Source organism: Aythya ferina, assembly GCF_964211825.1.
Source record: "Aythya ferina genome assembly, chromosome: 7".
Lineage (NCBI taxonomy): Eukaryota > Metazoa > Chordata > Aves > Anseriformes > Anatidae > Aythya > Aythya ferina.
In genome coordinates, this window is record NC_140302.1 from 18718587 (window position 1) to 18736756 (window position 18170).

General features: G+C 42.8%; 1 protein-coding gene across 2 annotated transcripts in view; it reads right to left on the bottom strand.

Annotated features, from left to right (window-relative positions):
- Positions 1 to 18170, bottom strand: part of ANTXRL (ANTXR like) — a 50527-nt gene that overhangs the window by 14289 nt on the left and 18068 nt on the right. For both annotated transcript variants that reach the window (XM_084526100.1, XM_084526099.1), the window contains 8 exons: positions 14780 to 14878; positions 13421 to 13490; positions 11903 to 11981; positions 7597 to 7692; positions 6391 to 6429; positions 3704 to 3802; positions 2170 to 2337; positions 979 to 1059 (listed from right to left, as the gene is read on the bottom strand). In XM_084526100.1, coding sequence (XP_084382226.1) covers positions 979 to 1059; positions 2170 to 2337; positions 3704 to 3802; positions 6391 to 6429; positions 7597 to 7692; positions 11903 to 11981; positions 13421 to 13490; positions 14780 to 14878 — 731 coding nt within the window. The remainder of the gene's footprint in view (positions 1 to 978; positions 1060 to 2169; positions 2338 to 3703; positions 3803 to 6390; positions 6430 to 7596; positions 7693 to 11902; positions 11982 to 13420; positions 13491 to 14779; positions 14879 to 18170) is intronic.

Sequence of the window (18170 nt, forward strand, 5' to 3'; positions counted from 1 at the left end):
AGCTCTATAACCCTTTCAACCGAAAGCAAAGGTGATGAAATATACATATTCTGGGTACAGAATGGCCATGGGGCAGAGAAGAAAGATACTATCATCTCTGCTTGATCCTTGTGTTTAAAAGCTCCACTGTGGAAGGACAAATCTGAAGGCAAAAAGAAAAAAAGCAGCAGCACTCAACTATTATGGAGTTTTTCCTCCAGGACAGCACAATAGACAACTGTAACTTGCCAGGCTCTCATGGGGAAGCAGAGAGCTCCTGGTATCACAAGTGACCCTGGAGCAGCAGGCAGACAGCTGTGTGGCTCAGAGGCACAAACTCCCTGCTTTGTCCCAAGAAGAATCTATTCCTGATCTGCATTTGACTTTATGAAGACAGGAGATATCCTATGCCTCCATACAAGATATGGAGAAGAGATGCATCTCTGCTCAGAGTTCCAAGGAAATTTTTTTCTCCATTAACTTTGCTAGAGGTTATTTCTTCATGATCTGTACTGTTCATAGTTTCTCGTTAGCAATCAATTTTATTATCAAATCTGAAAAGCCATTATCCTTCCTACCAAACTTCAGAAATATGATGTTGAATTTAATATGCAGTAGTAGTTTTACAAAACTAGCAGTCCACCAGAGAACCTTTTCTTTGATTCCAACAGATGTGTGCAGGAAAGCGAGGCTAAGAATTTACATTAATGAAAGAGAGAAAGATGCTACCAAAGCTGGTCAGCTTCCACCTCAGTCTGCTCAAATCATAACAGTGGAGATATCGCTGTTGACCTTTTGGGGCAATACTTTTAAACAGATGCCACTGCAAACATTTTAGCTCATTTTGAAATCTCTGGTTCTCATGACAAATTTTTAGCCTTGGGGTAACATAAAAAGACAAGTTTTCACACACACACAAAAAAAAAAAGCAGGGAGAAGGATAGCACACTGATACTCCTAACAGGGAAATGGAATGACAATTTGTTTGTGACACCTTACCTTATCCCCTGGCTGTGGTCTCATAAGAGAGACTTGATCATAGCCGCGTCGAACCAAAGCCCATAGTGCATCAAGTTTGCCCTGAAATAAAAATCACATGAGATGACCAAGAAAGCTTGGGATAACATGAAATTAAACTACAGCTGAGCTGATGCAGCCTTTCTGTATCAAACTGTATGAAAATTGGTCCTTGGCCTTTGCCCCGTGCATGCCAGAGAGCCAGAATAGAGACCTCAATGTGGTAACACATACCTTATACACAGTGGGCCACACTCACCCTGCTCAAAATTCACTGAAGATGACAAGTTTAATGTGAACAGCACCTAACTGTACCTCTTTATGGAGTTATATTAGCAACACGCAGAACAATGAAAGTGTTCTGTATTAGATAAACAGCCACTAGACTTAGGCAGGCATCAAAATTCACAGGTACTTTCCAGCCAATAAATTCAAGCACTGTTAAACCCATCTGTGAACCAGCCACAGCAGGATGGGGAAGGTGGAACTTCATTCCTGCACCCACAAAGCACTGGTTTGGGACTTGGCCACAGGTTTCTGGGATGAGTGTGGTATGTTCCTGCCTCCATCGACACGAGCCCTCCAGCTTCCTTAGCTGTAAGCTGAGATAACAGCTCTGGGGTTGTGTGAGGATACATACATTAGGGATGGGGAGACATCAGATACTATAATGACACAGGAGAAATGAGGATGAAAAAGCACGGAGAGACTGAGTGACGTACCCAAAATCAAACACTACATCTTGTGGCTGAACTAGAAGGGAAGAGAGCTGAATCCCAACCCCAGGCCTTAGCCACATTGCAGCTGAAGCAAGGACAGGGCACTCCATCTGATCCTCCTTCTATGTTGCCGTGAAAGAGCATACAGCTGGGACCTTTCCCAGAAGAGCTGAGATATCCGCTGTTGCGACCCAGTCAGTGCAGAATTTCCAAAAAGGGGTGAGCTAAGAGCAGGAAGATTTCTGCTCCTGCCCTCCAACACGCCCCTCTACCCCCAAAAACTGTGGCAACACAGGGCCTGGTGCAACACGTTCCAACAAGTGGGCAAAGTTGAGGCCACTTTTCTATATACAAGCTCTACCAGATCCACCATAAGAAGGGCTGCACTATGGAGGCAGGATGTAGTAGCATGTAGGACGTAAGATTTTGTCAAACCAAGGAGCAGACTCATTACCTTGATTGGAGTGTACCACTTCCGCTGAGAAGGCAGTTTTCTCACGTGGGGCTTTTTGGGCTTGGGTTCCCATGGCTCATACTCCTGCTCTGGCAGCTTAATAATAGCATTTTTGGGTTTTTCCAGTTTTGCTCCTTCCTCTGTTGATCCTTTGTCTCCCCACCGCACCTAAAGCCAGGAGAGCACATTGTAAGTACAGACATTTCTGTGGTCCCTCCCCTAAGCAGGTGCTTTTTGCAGATATTAATCTAGTTCCATCAGGTAATCCAAATCCAAATCAGGTAGTCCAAATAGATCCAGCAAAAAGCCAGATTTATGTAGGTACCCAATTGTCACTGTAATCAGATACGCATTTAAGAGTCAAATATTTTCTCGTGAAAGCAGTCTGAACTACCAGCATTGCACCTTCTGGCAACTAAAGGTGTTGTGGGAAGTTGCAACATCTAGGGCAGATTAACTTACTTTCAAGTGAAATACAAAGCCCTGCTCTGCTAGAACACAGGTGTAATTTGCTTCCCATTGACTCACCCTAAAAGCAGGCAGCAGCACTAGCTGCAGAAAGGCAGTCATTTATAAACAGCCTTATTCTGATTAGTTCAAAAACTAAAAAAGGGTCAGGGAGAAGGACTGGACTGTCTTCTTAAAAGCAGCAGCCCTCAGACTCATGGGTAGCTCACTACTAAAAACATCTCTTCCAAATGCACAGCCACAGAAGGGGACAGTAACTTTATCCTCACGTACCGTACACTACTTATCTCAACCTGAAATTCTGCTTTTGTAGTCTGGCTCAAATAGAAATGTTATCCCACTCTGAAGGGCAACACGGGAACCATGGGACTACTCAACCAGAAGGATAAAAATTTGTGCATGTTCATTTTGTTAATGCTCAACTGAAAAAAAAAGTCACTGTTTATAATTCTCAAAACCAACTGCTTCTAGCCAGGAACTGGGTAGACAACATCCTAAAATACTACTTTTTTTTTTTCCCTTATATATAAAAAAGACGAGCTTGTTTACTGTTAGGGTAACAGAGCACTGGATCAGGGATTGTGGAGTCTCCTTCTCTGGAGCTATTCAAAAAATGCCTGGAGGCAATCCTGTGCAACGTGCTCTATGTGACCCTGCTTGAGCTGGGGTTTAGACTAGATGATCTCTAGAGGTCCCTTCCAAACTTAGCAATTCTGTGATTCCAAACCAGCATAACTCTGCAGCAGACAAGAGAACTGGAGCCAACTGCATTGACTTAAGAGTTAGATTCAGTAACTCAGAACTTCTTTTGGTGTTTGTCCCATTTCTTAACCTGCAAATTTTCTCCTGCTCATAATGCTAGATTCAATTAATTACTCATGCAAATGTGCCAGATTGATGTCTGATACTTGGATGTCAGGTGCAATCAGGTGGACAAGCCTTAATTAAATCTCAGCCTCTACTCCAATGAAGTAGGTGTGTGGGTTTTGTTTTTAAACACAAACACATTATTAAAGTTAAGCACATTTGCATTGATTTTTATAACAGCAAAGTAAAACCCAAATACCTCCATCCTCTTAATTCCACCAACACCTCGGCCTCCGTAATAAGATGCATCCACAGTCGGCCACTTTTTCTTTGGCAATCCATCTTCATCATCTGATTCCTGTGGGAAAGACGGGGAGATGTTACTGTTGTTCTCACATAAATGGGAAACAACTGAACATCCTATAGTCCAATCCTTCGATATCTGGCTTTGTGTGTTACACTTACTTGCTGACAAAAAACAAAAGTGTCTTGTCTCTGCAGCTGCAAATTTAACTGAGAACTGCCTATTCCCCTTGCCTCTTCATGCAGCTTTTATTTAGTCAAATATGCATTGAGCTTCAAAATCACAACTGACTTTTAAGGGATGGCAAAGTGCAGATGAATTGTACATTATACTGGCTTGCCACTACGCTGCGCAGAAAATGCCACAATCAGCTAACCCAAAGAAATCATTTATTAATTGTGCTTTTAGAACTTAATGTCACCTAACAGGGAAAAAGCTACCACTGTGAGATTTCTAACATGTGCATCAGGCCCTTTTCTCATGGCAGCTGTAACCAGTTGTTCTACGCTACTTGATTCTTTGCAGAGTCTGGCTCAAGCTGTACAGTTTGGAGCTGGGACTGAGACTGGAGCACCTCCAAGTTTTTAGGAAGCTCAGATCCAGAGTTTTTGACCTGCATTTCTAAAGACTGCAGATTTTCTTCTTCTGGAACGTGGGAGATTCTGAATCAGGGTTTTACTTCAGGTTCACTGTTCTGTTCTTGCTTAACTGAAAGCTGGCAAATATTTCTCATTCAACAACCCTGGGAACGCATCCCCAGCTCTATCATCTTGAGCTGTAGAAGTTACTGGGATTTCTCAGTCTCCCTGTCATTACACCAGAATCAAGGTGGCTGAAAGTCACACCATAACACTTTTCCTGGCAGTCCCAAGAATACATATGATTGAGGGAGGGGCCCAGCAAGCCTCTTACAACACTATTTTTGCTCCTCAAAAAATAAAAAAAAAAAAAAACACACCTAATGTTGATATATAGACGTGAATGCTGCTGTTGGACTGGCCTCAATTTTCATCAATACAATAGCACTCAATTTTCATCAGTACAAGTATGATTCTAGAAACACTGTGGAATTTTTATTCAAATAACAATTTAAAAAATAAAATAAATCAAGTGAAATCCAAATACTAGAGAAAGACAATTTGTTGCTAGGTTATTAGGTGACATTTTCTTGAAGTGGCCCTACATGTTTCTATTTCAATGTGAAAGGAATTGAGGCTCCAAAAGCCAATAATGTCTTTTTAAAAGCATGTCTTTATTTTTGCTTATTCATACTTAACTCTTAGGTTATGCCTTGGAGAAAGCTATTTCCATTCAGTGACATCTGAACTCTTAGCTATACCTCGTGTGTCAGTTCTTCCAACAAATTCTTCAGTATAGCCAGGCAAGACATTTCCATTACTGGTAAGGAATTTGGGGGTGTCCCCCTCAAGTCACAGAAATACACAAGGAAGTCATTTTGTGCATGTTTTGATGTTGTTTTGGAAGGGTGTAACACACAAACCCATTTTGTGTCACATTAAAGACAACAACCAGTGAACTATATCAGCAGTTTTAATTTGTTTCACTTCACTGGGAACTTGAGCACCACATAAGAAACCCCGTCTCTTCCATGGGATCTAACAGATTTAAATTCTGTATGTCTAACAACCCTTATTACTGGAAAGCCTGACAGTTACAGGACAATTAATTATGGCTTATGCTATTATTGTTGATAAAGAATTTATACTAAATATCTCCTATACCAAGCATGATTTTTGGTGCATATTCTTAAGTTAAATTGTCATGGTGCTGCTGCCCAGGACAAGCAACAGGATCACAGACACAGCAATGGTGGCCTTTTGCAACCTCAAAACAGCAGCTGCGGTTGTCTCCTGATATTCATGCCAAGTTAGAGCAAATTAGCAGCAAACTGTAGGCTTCTCTTGTGGGTTAGGCAAGTATATTCCACCCTTTAACTGCCTGTGCCTAGGAAAAGAACAAAGGCTGGCATGAGCTTCCTCTGGAAATGCTTTTATTTCTTGCTATTACTTCCATCAAAACAGTAGAGTGAAACCTAAGCTGAGGTCAGGGCCTCTGTGTGTTACCATACCAAAAATTGCTCAGTTCAGCCCAGCCTCCAACAACTCACAACATAAATAGAGAAGGGCCAAGTGTCCTGCCAAGGGTCAGGCTGCAGCAGAACCACAGCCAGAGGCCGGCTCCTGCTCACTCCCCTGTAAAGCCACAAGAATGCAGTCTTCACTGTCGTTTCTTTCAGCTGACAGACTTTGCTTTTTACTTCCAAAGGGGCTAAACTGCTGCTGAGAACAGCAGCTCTACTGGAGGAGGGATGTTTTTGATGCTTAAGAAGCAAAGATTTTCCTCCACACACCTGTGTGATGCACAGCAAAAGGAACAAAATACCATACAACCTGTGGGTCTGCGGACTTCTGAATTATGCAACTATTTTCTCTGAGAATGAAAATAATCTTGCTGTAGTTATATAAAGAGGCCAGAAGGCAGAAATAACTGCCCTGACCCAAGAGACTTCCTCTCTCAGCTTCAGGGTGTCATTAAGACACCTCCAGGGCTGATGCTCCTGGGCAGTACGATGCACTACAGTGGCTGCAGACAGTGTGACAGCTCAGAAATAGCACACTTACAGGCTCCGGAGGTGGTGGTGGAGGTGGCTCCTTGATCACCTGGAATATATAAACAACAGGAGAAATCCGCGTTAATAGTAGGGCTCATCCATCCCAGTGCTACGCCCTCTCTGCTTTCATGCTTGTGTCATACATGGGTTGCCCTGCTCTGTTCCCCCACATTCAATTCTCTTATTAGCCTTTCTGCTTTTTCAGCAGATGAGAAGCTAAACCCATCAGATTGAACTATCCAGTAAGTGAAGTGCCTTCGTAAGTAACTCATAATACAGCTCCACATCCTGGTAGTTCTGCCTTAAAATGTCGTGTGATTACCAAGCTAGTGCAAAATACTCATTCAGAATCTGCAGTTCCTATGCATAAAAAAAAGCCTAGCTCTAGTGTTTAATAGCAGAGCTTATGTACATATTAGTAGATCAGTTTCATTATACTCTTCTGCAGCAGGTGTCAAAGCTTGTTTTACAGAACCATCGACCCCTGTAGAAACTTGGGCCAAGCTCAGGCAACAGCAGGAAAAGGAACTGAAGCCTCTTGAAGCTCTCACGTGCTGTTTATTTGGCTACTTCTATATATTTCATTTGGTATCCTCTTCTGCAAACACTGCACTTGACCCTGCAAGTGTTCCTCCTGTGAAAAACCTCAAGGGAATGACTGATTACTCACTGCACACAGCACCACAAACAGCAGACTATAGTTACTCACACGGATAGCAACATTTGTGCTGCAGCACCAGGACCACCACATGTCGTAAAGAGACCAGGCTTCCAGCCCTGCCTGGTGCTTACTGGCCTCTGTGAAATGTCCACAACTTTCAGCTCTACACACATTAAACTCTGACTTGCATGTTTAACAAATAATGCAAAAGCATTTCTGATTTACAGGCACTTCAAAAATTGTGCAGAGAACTTGCATCATGTAACTTTCAGGGTATCTAGGCATCGCTTCACCCAAATGCATGCGATCTAGTCAGCTGATCTATTTTTGGAATAGCAGTGTGGGCATTTGCACCCTACATTACTCTGACTGTAGGTAAGGGTAGATCTTGTCTGTGATGCACAATGGAATGCATTACAGAATCCATAACACTGCAGAGTCAAGCTACTTGGCCCACTACTACATGAAGAAACTAGAAGTCCAAACCATTGTGATCGTTTTAGCATTAAGCCAAGAAAATGGAAATCAAGTAAAAATAAATAAATCTGTACTTACCACTGTGCAGCAAAGGGGCCAGAACCACCAAAGAAGAGCCAGAGCCAGCAGCAGAAAGAGAATCAGCAGAGCAATGAAAAGGATGGTTCCAGTCAGCTGCAAAAAAAGATGATTGCTTTTGAGTTATCTCTGTAAGCCAAAAATGAGGCTGGAGCCCAGAATTTATGCAATTAGATTGGGCAAAATGAGCCAGGTTTCCCTTACTACAAGGGCTCACTTAGGCAGTGCAGTACATCATTGTTATCATTAGGGTCTCATCAGGATTTAGTGTGACAAATGTGTATTTGAAGTCATGCTCCAGGAAGGCACCTCCTGTTTGTGGTATGTATATCTGCAGTTTATATATAAATTTACAGTATGCCTATAGATCACTAAACTCAAAGGAACTAAAATTGTACACAAACCATTCCCAGATCTATGCTGACAGGTCCCTTAATACTGTCAGAAGGACATTTCAAACTACATGGCCAGACTCAAGCAATCTTCCATCACTAGAGATGCAGAATATACCAATGTTGATATGCAAAGAACAGGAATATTGAGGCTAGGAGCTTACAGGTAACGTAACATGTCAACATCACACAACAGAGCAAAACTTATTATTATCTCGGCTTCAACAGCTCCCACACTAGCCTCTGTTGCCTCTTGACTCAAACAGCACACAACCCCAGCCTGAGGACTTAGACAAACTAGTCATTAATGCTGCTGGTTCTTGGTATGCTTCTTGGGACTGGTTTGACTTTTTAATAACATGCTGTGAGCTTAACCATTCCTCTTTCTTATATTCTATCTACCACTCTGCAGGTGGGAGTCTGGGGCCAAATAGTTAAGGAACTACATTCAAAACAGATGTCAAGTTTTCTCTAAAGAGTCCAGAATTAAAACAAACAAACAAACAAACAAAAAAAAAAAAAAAACAAACAAAACATTAACACTTGAAACTAGCTTTTCCTGTGGAAATCTTGCTCTGAGTGCAAACATGACAAGATGTGCTGACTGAGTATTGCTCTGATGACTATAGGAAAGCAGGTCTTCGATGTGCTGTTTGGCCCCTGCAGAACATATAAACCACATGGCTTTTTGGAAATTAAACATTTGATGCAGATGAACAGTGGCATGGTGAGACATGCAGTTTCCTTGGACTGCAATGGGCTCTGGGATGAGGTTAATATTAGCTCTGGTGATCCAGACCTGTGAAAATAAACCTCTTTAATGGTAAATTGAGCTTAAGAGGTTTATTTTCACCAGCAACTGGGATACCAGAGAACAAGAAAAACAAAACAAAACCAAACAAACAAACAAAAAAAAACAGTAGCAAACTGGAGGACAGCCTGGGACTGGGAATTGAAAAAAGCTTGAAGAAAGATCTGTCAATCAGGATGAGGGAATGTGAGATGGCTAGAGAGAAAGCTATAAGATGCTTTGAAACAAGGATAGGTTGGACGTTTAATGGAAAGAAAGCAAGTTCCAGTGAAGATGCATGGAGGTTAAGGTCCATGAGATTTACCTTCTTAAATCTGAAAACTACTTGCTGAATTCTCATGACAGGACAACTCAAACTCATAGCCCCTTCTTTCAACAGGGCTTCCCTTCATTGTTCCTAGTTGATTTGTTTATCCCCCAGACAGCAAAAAGGCTGAGGGTAGAAAAGAACGTATGGGCTGATTAGAGTTTTTGCAAAGTCTAGATGAGATCCTGAGTGGCTGACTAGGGTGATACCTGCTCTTCCTCAGGCCAAATCTTAGATCTGTCAGGACTGGCATGTGAAGACACGACTAACCTATCTACAGCTCCTACACCATGCTTAGGCATGGGCCCCAGTATCCCACAATTCTAGCACTGCATAACCAACCCTCCACTGCTCTGCAACTTCTTGTCTCAGATGCAACAAACCAACCTGTTCTGGGATACACTACATAGCTCACATCGTTCGTTAGGTCAGGGAACAGGAGAAAGCCAGGGTGGAATGCCAGGTGTCCTGCCCAAAGTGGTTCTGTTGGAAGACACTACCCAGCTGCAGCTCAGCTGCATCCCCCTCTGGCACACCCCTGGCCCCAAACAGCACTAAAACGTTTGGGAAACTGACACTTGGGAGATATCAACTCCCAGTGAAGCCAGTTTGCTGAGAAAAGAGTGATTAAAATCAAGTATAACTTTTAAGAGGCGTTTCTGTACTCCTTACAACAAATCCAAGCACAGCACCAGTGCAGCACATGAGCCGCAGGCACGTACATACCACTGCTAACTGTTACTCCAAACACACATTGCCTCCTTGTCCCGTTCCCAGGCATTGCTTTTCCCATGCTAAGTACTCATATAAATCACCAAGACGTTTGCCAGCAGCAGCTCGGGAGCTGCTGGCAGCAAGAAGCTAGAGAGTCCTCTTTCAGTGATCAAATATACAAAGCATTGTAATGAAGCTGGACTTCGAAAAAGGAAATAGCAGACTTAATGCAGCTGAACAGAAACGAGCACAGGGATTGCACAGAGGCTTTAGGAGTAAAGTCAGGAGAAGATACTTACTGTACAGAAAGGACAGAAGCACCAGCTGGGGAGGAGAGCTGAGCAGGCCAGCTGACTGCCGCTCACAGAAAAGGGAGCAGGAGAAGAAAGGAAATGGAGGGAGTCTCTAAAACAATAAGAGCGAAAGGCATGAGATTAGGACAAAGTTGGAAAGTGAACTACCAGCCTCCCTGCTTATGGAATGCAACTGGGATATCTTTCCTGCACCAGATGAGAATCAGGCCCCTTGCCTCCTTCACATTCAATCTGCAGGAGCTGGGCAAAAAACGTGAGATTGACAGGACTGGAGATTGGAGTTCTCTCTTTATCCTATGGCTATTGAGAGGAAAGCTTTTTCCGACCACATTCTGGCCCGAAGGGACCCCAGCTAGGACTAAGACTTCAGCCTCCATCAGAAAAATTACATGTGGGTAACTAAATGCACCAGTTAACACTTGTGTTTCACTGCGGACTCAAAAGGCTTCACGGTATCTGGGGTAGAAGGGAGTAAATTATGGAAATATAAACCCTTAATGTAGAAAACTTGGAGGAAAGTTTGTAAAAAAATATAATTATATATATAAGGCAAAACTGCAAAATCATCTCTCTCTGCTAGACTCTGCATCCTGACACCCTGGCCTGTTCCAGCAATATGCTGTAAAATTTCCCAGCTGCATTGCTGAAAACATCAGAAAATCAAGTCGCTGTTCCCATTCCTGTCTTTCTACTCTGCAGCTGTCAGAAAGGCCAACAATGATTACAAACCAATATGACAGCATTTGGTGTAGGCTATAAAAGTCCTTTTGACACTAACAATAATAATAAAGCCCAGCTTCGATACCAAGTGCTTAATACCAGGTACTTTGGCAAACTTTTAGTCTGCAAGCACAAGGCCCAATCTCTAGAGTAAACTGTTGTTAGCTTGCACTAGCTATTGTTGTTGTTTATTTCTACTCCATAGCAAGGAAGAAAACCATTTATCTACTTGTAGTCAGCTTTTTTTAAAATTCTAAAATCAGATTTTGCTGAATGATCACTTCTAGCTGCTGGTCCCTTACCCTCCCCCAGGGAAAAATGGTCTTCCTGACATCAGCCAGGATATGTGTAGCAAAGCCATTGCTGTCCCACAGCAGGATATGCTCCTTTAGCTGGGCAGCAGCCTTGTATCAGGAAGCTCAGCACAGGATGTGAGGCTGGTATCTTTCTGCTCATCCCCCATGATATCAAGAGAAAAGCAGCTACCTCCTGTTGTTAAAAGTGCAAACAAACAAACAAACAAACAAAAAGCCTTGGCAAGTCCTGAACTAGAGGTAAATTATGGAGGTCTAATAACAAATGCAGTGAACTCCAACCACAAAATAAAACATGAAAGGTTAGAGGATCTTCCATGCTGTGGCCCTTCTCCATCAAAGTTCCAAATGCTGTACATTTTACCTCAGACCCCACAGGTGATCCCAATGCTCAATAGCATATTGCTTCTTGATGCTCTTTCTTCCATTTTCATGGATTCCCTTCTAGCCAGATCCTATCTATAAGGACATTTCTCTCCTGGGATAGGAAGAGGCCCGGAGACTTTTGTTGTAATTGTTTACTCCATAAGTATACCACAATCTAGCCATCAGCAATTATGATTAAGCCTTAACTAGCCTGGTTATTTTTCAAGGAACTGCTGGGATTCACTCAACAACTGTGATGCTGAAGCTGACTGAGCATGAGCTCCCTGCAAGGAGGCTTTGCCTGAAGAGCCACTGCCTCTTTCCTAGGTCTCATGGTTTCTCTGTCAAGCCCCATTGCAATTACTTACACACTGTGTGCTGGTGATGCTGACAGAGCTGGAGATGAACGTTAGCCCGTTGTTCATGCTGACTTGCAGGAAAACCACCCTAAAGCACAAACAGATACACTTATTTTTAGTGTCATCTTTATACTCATTGTTCCCTTTATTCCGGCTGTGTTTTAGCCATTGGCTGATGAACATGCATGGATAACATGCCCTGCTGAGTCAAGGCATTATTGTGGCTTCAGGTGCTCACCTACCTCTGTCTCTCTGCTTGCCCAGGAGCCATCCTTTTTATGTTGGTTTAATTGAGTTGGGACATATGCTCTTTATTTAAAAGTCTCCATCCCACCTGGGGCAAAGGGCACTAGGACAGTGAATTGTAGCAGTCTCAGACATTTGCAATACTACCCTAGATAGCACAGGAAACCTCCAGACTTTGCTTTTATTTTAAATCTTTCTGGAGCTTAAAGAGACAGTATTTTTTTTCTTTTTAAAAGCTTGTCTAAGTCAAGTCAGAGTACCTGCACAAGGTAAGGGGAAAAATTACTGAAACAACAGTGAAATTGAAACAGAATCTGGCCCTAGACATTCTCCAATATCAGAGAAAGGGTCTGAGGAGAAAAAAAATGTTTCCCCCACTACCCAAAAATAGGGAAGGGGAGGGAGACCCCAGTACAGTATTTAAGGACCCAGAAGATCACCAAGGAAAAAGCTACAGCCTTGTGCCATGTCTCCCTGAAGTCTGCAAGATCACAATGGCTGAACAGTACCAACACTAACCAAAGCAGAACAGGGGCAAAACATGGAAAGCAACGTAAACATCAGGAAAAGAATTCAGGTATCTCTTTTCAATCAAAATGAAAAGTTTGCTTGGAACTCAGTTAACTTTTGGCCTGGAAAAAAATGGAACAGGAACTGAGGAGAAATTACATAGGCATCCTCAAAAGTCCTCCCCCACCAGCATCTGAAACCCTCCCTCCCCACTCTTCTTATTAACTCTAGCTTTCTCCAAGTCATCTCATGGCCAATAACCTCCCAGCTGCACTGGGTTCATGGGGGGAGACTTCCAAGATGTCTTATTAGACTGTCCCTCCCAGGCAGAGCCCTCAAGTTCTGGAGATGCAGTACAGAACAGCTGCAGCTAGCTGGACTGCAGCTTCTTGGGCAGGCTGCGATGGGAAGGTCAATCCTAACACCCACCAGCATCCACAGGAACAGAGTAAGGACTGACACCAATGATTATGGTGACTTAGTGCAGCTGTATCTCCAGAGACTGTGTATGACATGGGTCCAATGATGTCAAAAGGTTTGTGGCACAGCTGTTGTGGGAGTTTTTATCACCAGCCCTATTCTTCATTGAATAGAACTGCGCTGGCTCATGCTAGGAGGGTATTTGGTATGCACAAGATTGCCCTAATCCCATTACAAAAATTAATCTTCTTAGCTTGGCACTTTGGGTAAAATTATGAGCCCTTGACTCCGTAATGACATCCCCATCCAAAGTCCCCTCTCTCCTGACACCTACTGGAAAGCAATACTTACTGTCCAGCATCTTCTATTACTGGAGCAGGGCAAAGCAGGTAAGTATCATGAACAAGGGTTGGCTTTTCATCTGAAAAGGAATTAATACAACTGTCAGAAATGAGAAAAACCTCAAGCAACAACAGTTATTAGAGCTGTTCTTTCCTGTTTCTCCCATCCCAAGCACACCTGAAGACACAGCTCATTTTCATGGCCTTATCCTGCCAAAGCAGGTAAATTAGTGATGTGTTTTAGGGCCAGCCTGATGGCGGAAAACAGCACAGCCAACATAGATCAGTGTCTTATCACATCAGCTGCTGCAGACCTAACCCAAGGAAAAGCATAGAGGCCATATGGAATTAGGGCAGTTTTTCTCCTTTGTACTTCTAGGTCAGCCCTAGCACTTGCAGTGTGAAATCCAGTCAAGGTACCAGTGGGTTAGGGATAAGGAAGACAGCCAGGAGTCTGGCTACCTGGTAAGCCACAAGAAGCAAATCCCCAGCAAAGGGCATCTGTAAATGTGATGGGAGTGAGGCCACCAGAGTTTATTTAACACAGCCTCTATGTAGGCAGCAAGGATGGGAAATGAAGGAGCGATTCATGTATACCCTCTCTAAGCGAATTCACTGCTAGGGAAGGCACCAGTCTGGCCGCAGTAGAGTATGAAAGCCCCTACTGTGCTCAGCCAACAAGGGCAGCATATAGAGAGAAGGAGCCAAGCTCCCCTCCCCATGCCATGCTTCACCCTGCCAGACACACACTGCTTCTCACGAAGAAGAGAGGACTGCTGAGAAAATGGACACTCGATCTTTTTTGGCCATTCAGTCCTTTTCCTGGCTGCTGAGAAACCAAACAAAAGACCCCGTTGAGCACAGCAATTACAGGGAGTTTCCACGTTACATATTCTCTGTGATAAGGCCGGTAACTTGTGTCAAAGAGGAAAGGAGCAGGGCTGAAGGGCCCTGCTTTATGGTAAGCATCTTCTGAGTCAGTGAACAAATAGCTTGAACACACCACCAGGGTATCAAGATAGCATTATTTATTTTTTCTGGAGATGATCCATGGAATAGGGAGCAATTTTATTTCCTTCCTGTTAAAGCCCAATAGCCAGCCCTTGCTGGCTGTATGTATTACCCACGTGAATCGTTACAGCGAGCCTGGAATTCACTGTGCAGCAGTATCTTCTGTATAAGCCCTCACAACACAATGCCCAGAGGTTGTAAGACTGAAAAAGGATGAATTTCAAGCTGCTAGATGCATATCCCCACCCATCTCCCTGACAACCACTGCAAGGGCTCCCCTAATATAGATGGGAGACAGGCTGCATCCCATGGGATGACAGCCAGTGGGGAACTGGAACCCCGCAGCCTGAAGACTTACTGATAGTAAGGCTGTCGTTGAGCTTGAAGCTGCAGAGTACCTGGTCGATATTTCTTGCATGATAAAAGCCATTGCCTCTTACCACAACTTGAAAGGATTCTGTAAGTAAAAGTACAAAAGAATTATGAGAAATAGCCCAAATACAGCATTCCCTTCCAGAGTGGTCTGAAGTACGTGACAACAGCTGTTCTCCGCCCTGTGTCTGAATCCAAGCATTCACATTGACAATCAGTACTTGGCAGCAATAGCCAAGAGTATTATAGTGACATTGGCGCTTTGCAGAGCAGCATTCACCTCGAAGGTGCTCCCACAAGCATCCCACAGACCTCCAGTGCCTCAAAAACACTGCAAGCCTGACTTGGCTGATGGTATCTCATGGTTCCTCCACAGCTTGGGGGGCAGATACCTTCTGTAATCACAAGCACCAGGCTTTCCTCTTTTCTTCCCAGCAGATCACGCTCTGGTCTCAAGCAACAACAGCTGCTCTGTTCAGTAAGACATGGACAAACAGGACTGCCCTCCTCACCCCGCCATGAAACAGGGGGAAAGGCTTTGTATCTGGCACAAGCCCTGGTGAAAGTCTTTCAGTCTGTACAAGAACTGAACCTGTGTATAGCCCCACTAGCATCTGCTGCATGTTTTACTTCTCCATAGCAAGGTTTTAGAACTATTATTAGTTCTATTATTTGTATTTATTACTAAATATTAGTAACAACCTCCATGGGTAACACTTCTTCCCAGAGCTCTGACAATACCTGAACACCCATCTAAAAATTATTTTTGTCTCTTGATTTTATAGAAAAGCAGCTTGATGAAATATAATTGCAGTTAGATCCTCCCCCCATACTAAATCTTAAAAGGCAGCAACCACAAAGATTTCACTGAGAAGTATTTCAGTGGTTTTAAAAAGATAAAAAAAAAAGAAAAAAAAAAAAAAGATTTTAAAAACAAAAAGGTAAAAAAAAAACTACATCTAGAGGTCTAGTCTTGTCAGGACAGGTTACCCCTCCTGCCCTTCTTTTCCCCATCACTGCCGTTCTGCACAGTCACTTGTGAGAACTGACTTTGGAATAACCTGCCCATCAACACAAGCTGACAATTGAGTTTCAATCCCAGACTTGCAGGGAAACGCAGACAGCTGGTACAGGATTTGGTTATTGCTGTTGAGAAGTCTGCCCCTTCAAACGCTCCTGAGCATTAACATGTTCTGGGTGATGGTCTGTTGAAATGGCTAATTCCATTTAATTTTGCGCCCTGGCTCTGGCTGCGTCCTTTTCTTCCTTAGTTACTGTCAGCTCGTAGATTGCAGCTTTTGACAAGACAGCGAAGGGAAAAAGGTCAGCACTGAAATAACCGGGCAGCGCTGGCAGCGAGATGGTAGGTTGGAGCTGGTGTGCGCTGGCTGCGCTGTCGGCTTCGCTTCTGTGACTCTGATGAGAAGCTGACGGCTTGCATCCACACCTGGGAGTTGATGTGGCCAGTAGGATGCCACATCCAACAAAACCTTTCAATCACATCCATGTACCGTAAGCATAATCAAAGCAACGATGCTGTCAAACAGGATATGAGGCACCTCCACTGTGGCACTGATAGCCTGTTTACAGGCTGCACGTCTTGGTCACTTTAAATCAGAGGGAAGAAAAAGGACCCAACTCCGTTTCTCCACAGCGGGGATGACAAATTTGCAGGGTCAAAAAGCATTAAGCATCAGATAGCTGTCATAACGCAACTAGATCAATTTGTAAACGGACTCACTGGATAGCTTTGTCACAGAGAGCCAGAGCCCCAATAGGAATTGTCATAATTCAGCTTCAACCACATGGAAATCATTTCATCAGCAATTTACTAAACCTCTGGCAAATCAAAAATGAAGCTGAGAACACCAGTAATCAGCACTGTAGTAATTATGAGCTGCAAGAATCATTGTGAGCTGCAAGAATAATTGTGAGGAGTAGGTCAGTCTGCTCTAATCCCCAGTACAGACTGGCTTCCACTGAGCAACACAAAGCCTGTCTGCTTCCATACCAGATTCTAGAAATAAGTAATAATATTGAATAAAATCGAGACTGATTCTCCCCTCCTTACTCAGATAACATGCACACAAGAAATGCACGGATAGATCCACATTTCAAGGCTAAAAACAAGCAAGTTGTTTTGCTGGAGAATGTCACAATATATGTCACTTCCAAAAAATTAAGTATTTTTTGATCAAAATTTTGAAATGCAGATTTTAATTATACATATTTTTTTTTAAATAAAATTCCTGACTAAAAGAACGGGGACAAACCTTATATTTCTACAAAATGTTGTGTTCCAATTTTCAGCCAGCTCTAAATGCACAGTCTACATATTTTCCTATAGGATTTAATGACCATGTGACCTTATTTCTTACCTATAATATATTACCAATAAACTATATTAGTGATTACCTAAATTTAATGTGTTTTCAAAGTTTTAGATTACTTCAGATGCCTCAGGACTTGTCTGTGTTGAAGTTTGAATAATGAACATTAAAAAGTCACATTACATATAGAAAATAATTATTATCTGACTCTCCAGTGAACTGAACTCAGGATCTGGATTCATACTACCATGAAAAAAATTGTTCAATCTAAGGGGATCCCTTCCAGGAGACAATGGTGCTCACAGCTATAAAAACGAACCTCTGGCTCTGCTGAAGGAAATGGGATTACTCAAAACAATAAAGCCAAGCACAAGTATTTGCAGCCACGTGCTGTAGAACTCTTGCTGTTGATTCCAGGTATGGCTTGCAGGACTAAGCCCATAGTAAAAACTATTACAATCCCAATTCTTGGTGTTAAAGACCATTTAACCCACGTGTTGACAGCTTGCACCACTTAGAGCTGCACTTGCTGCTTCCTCCTATTTTCAAGCTCTCTGCTGCTATAAGCAAACCTTCAGGCACCTGAGATCCACATCTTCATGCCCTGGTGATTCAGTAACATGCTTTGCCCTGAGCCCACCTTTGCTGAATGACTTCATCAGCGGGGACAGAACAAAACCCAGATTTTAAGCATCCTGCTGAGTTAACAGAATACAAAAAAAATTGTTTGAGTTCAGTCAAGAATTGAGCTGATACGTTTTTCAAAACAGTTTCGCTCTTTTTGCTGGAAGATGTCGTTTCCAAAAATCATGTAATCAGAGAACAGTTTGGGTTGAAAAAGACCTTAAAGATCATCTAATTCCAAACCCCTGCCATGGGCAGAGACACCAAAGGTAAACTTTTCCTGAAAAGGCAAGCACTTAAGAACTTTTGCAAAATATTTTCAAATTGAAAATTTGAAAAAATTGTTTTCAAATTCTATGTTTTGATATGCTTAACATTATGCCAAATCACTACTGGAGCTGTCACACTTTCATCTGGCTAAAA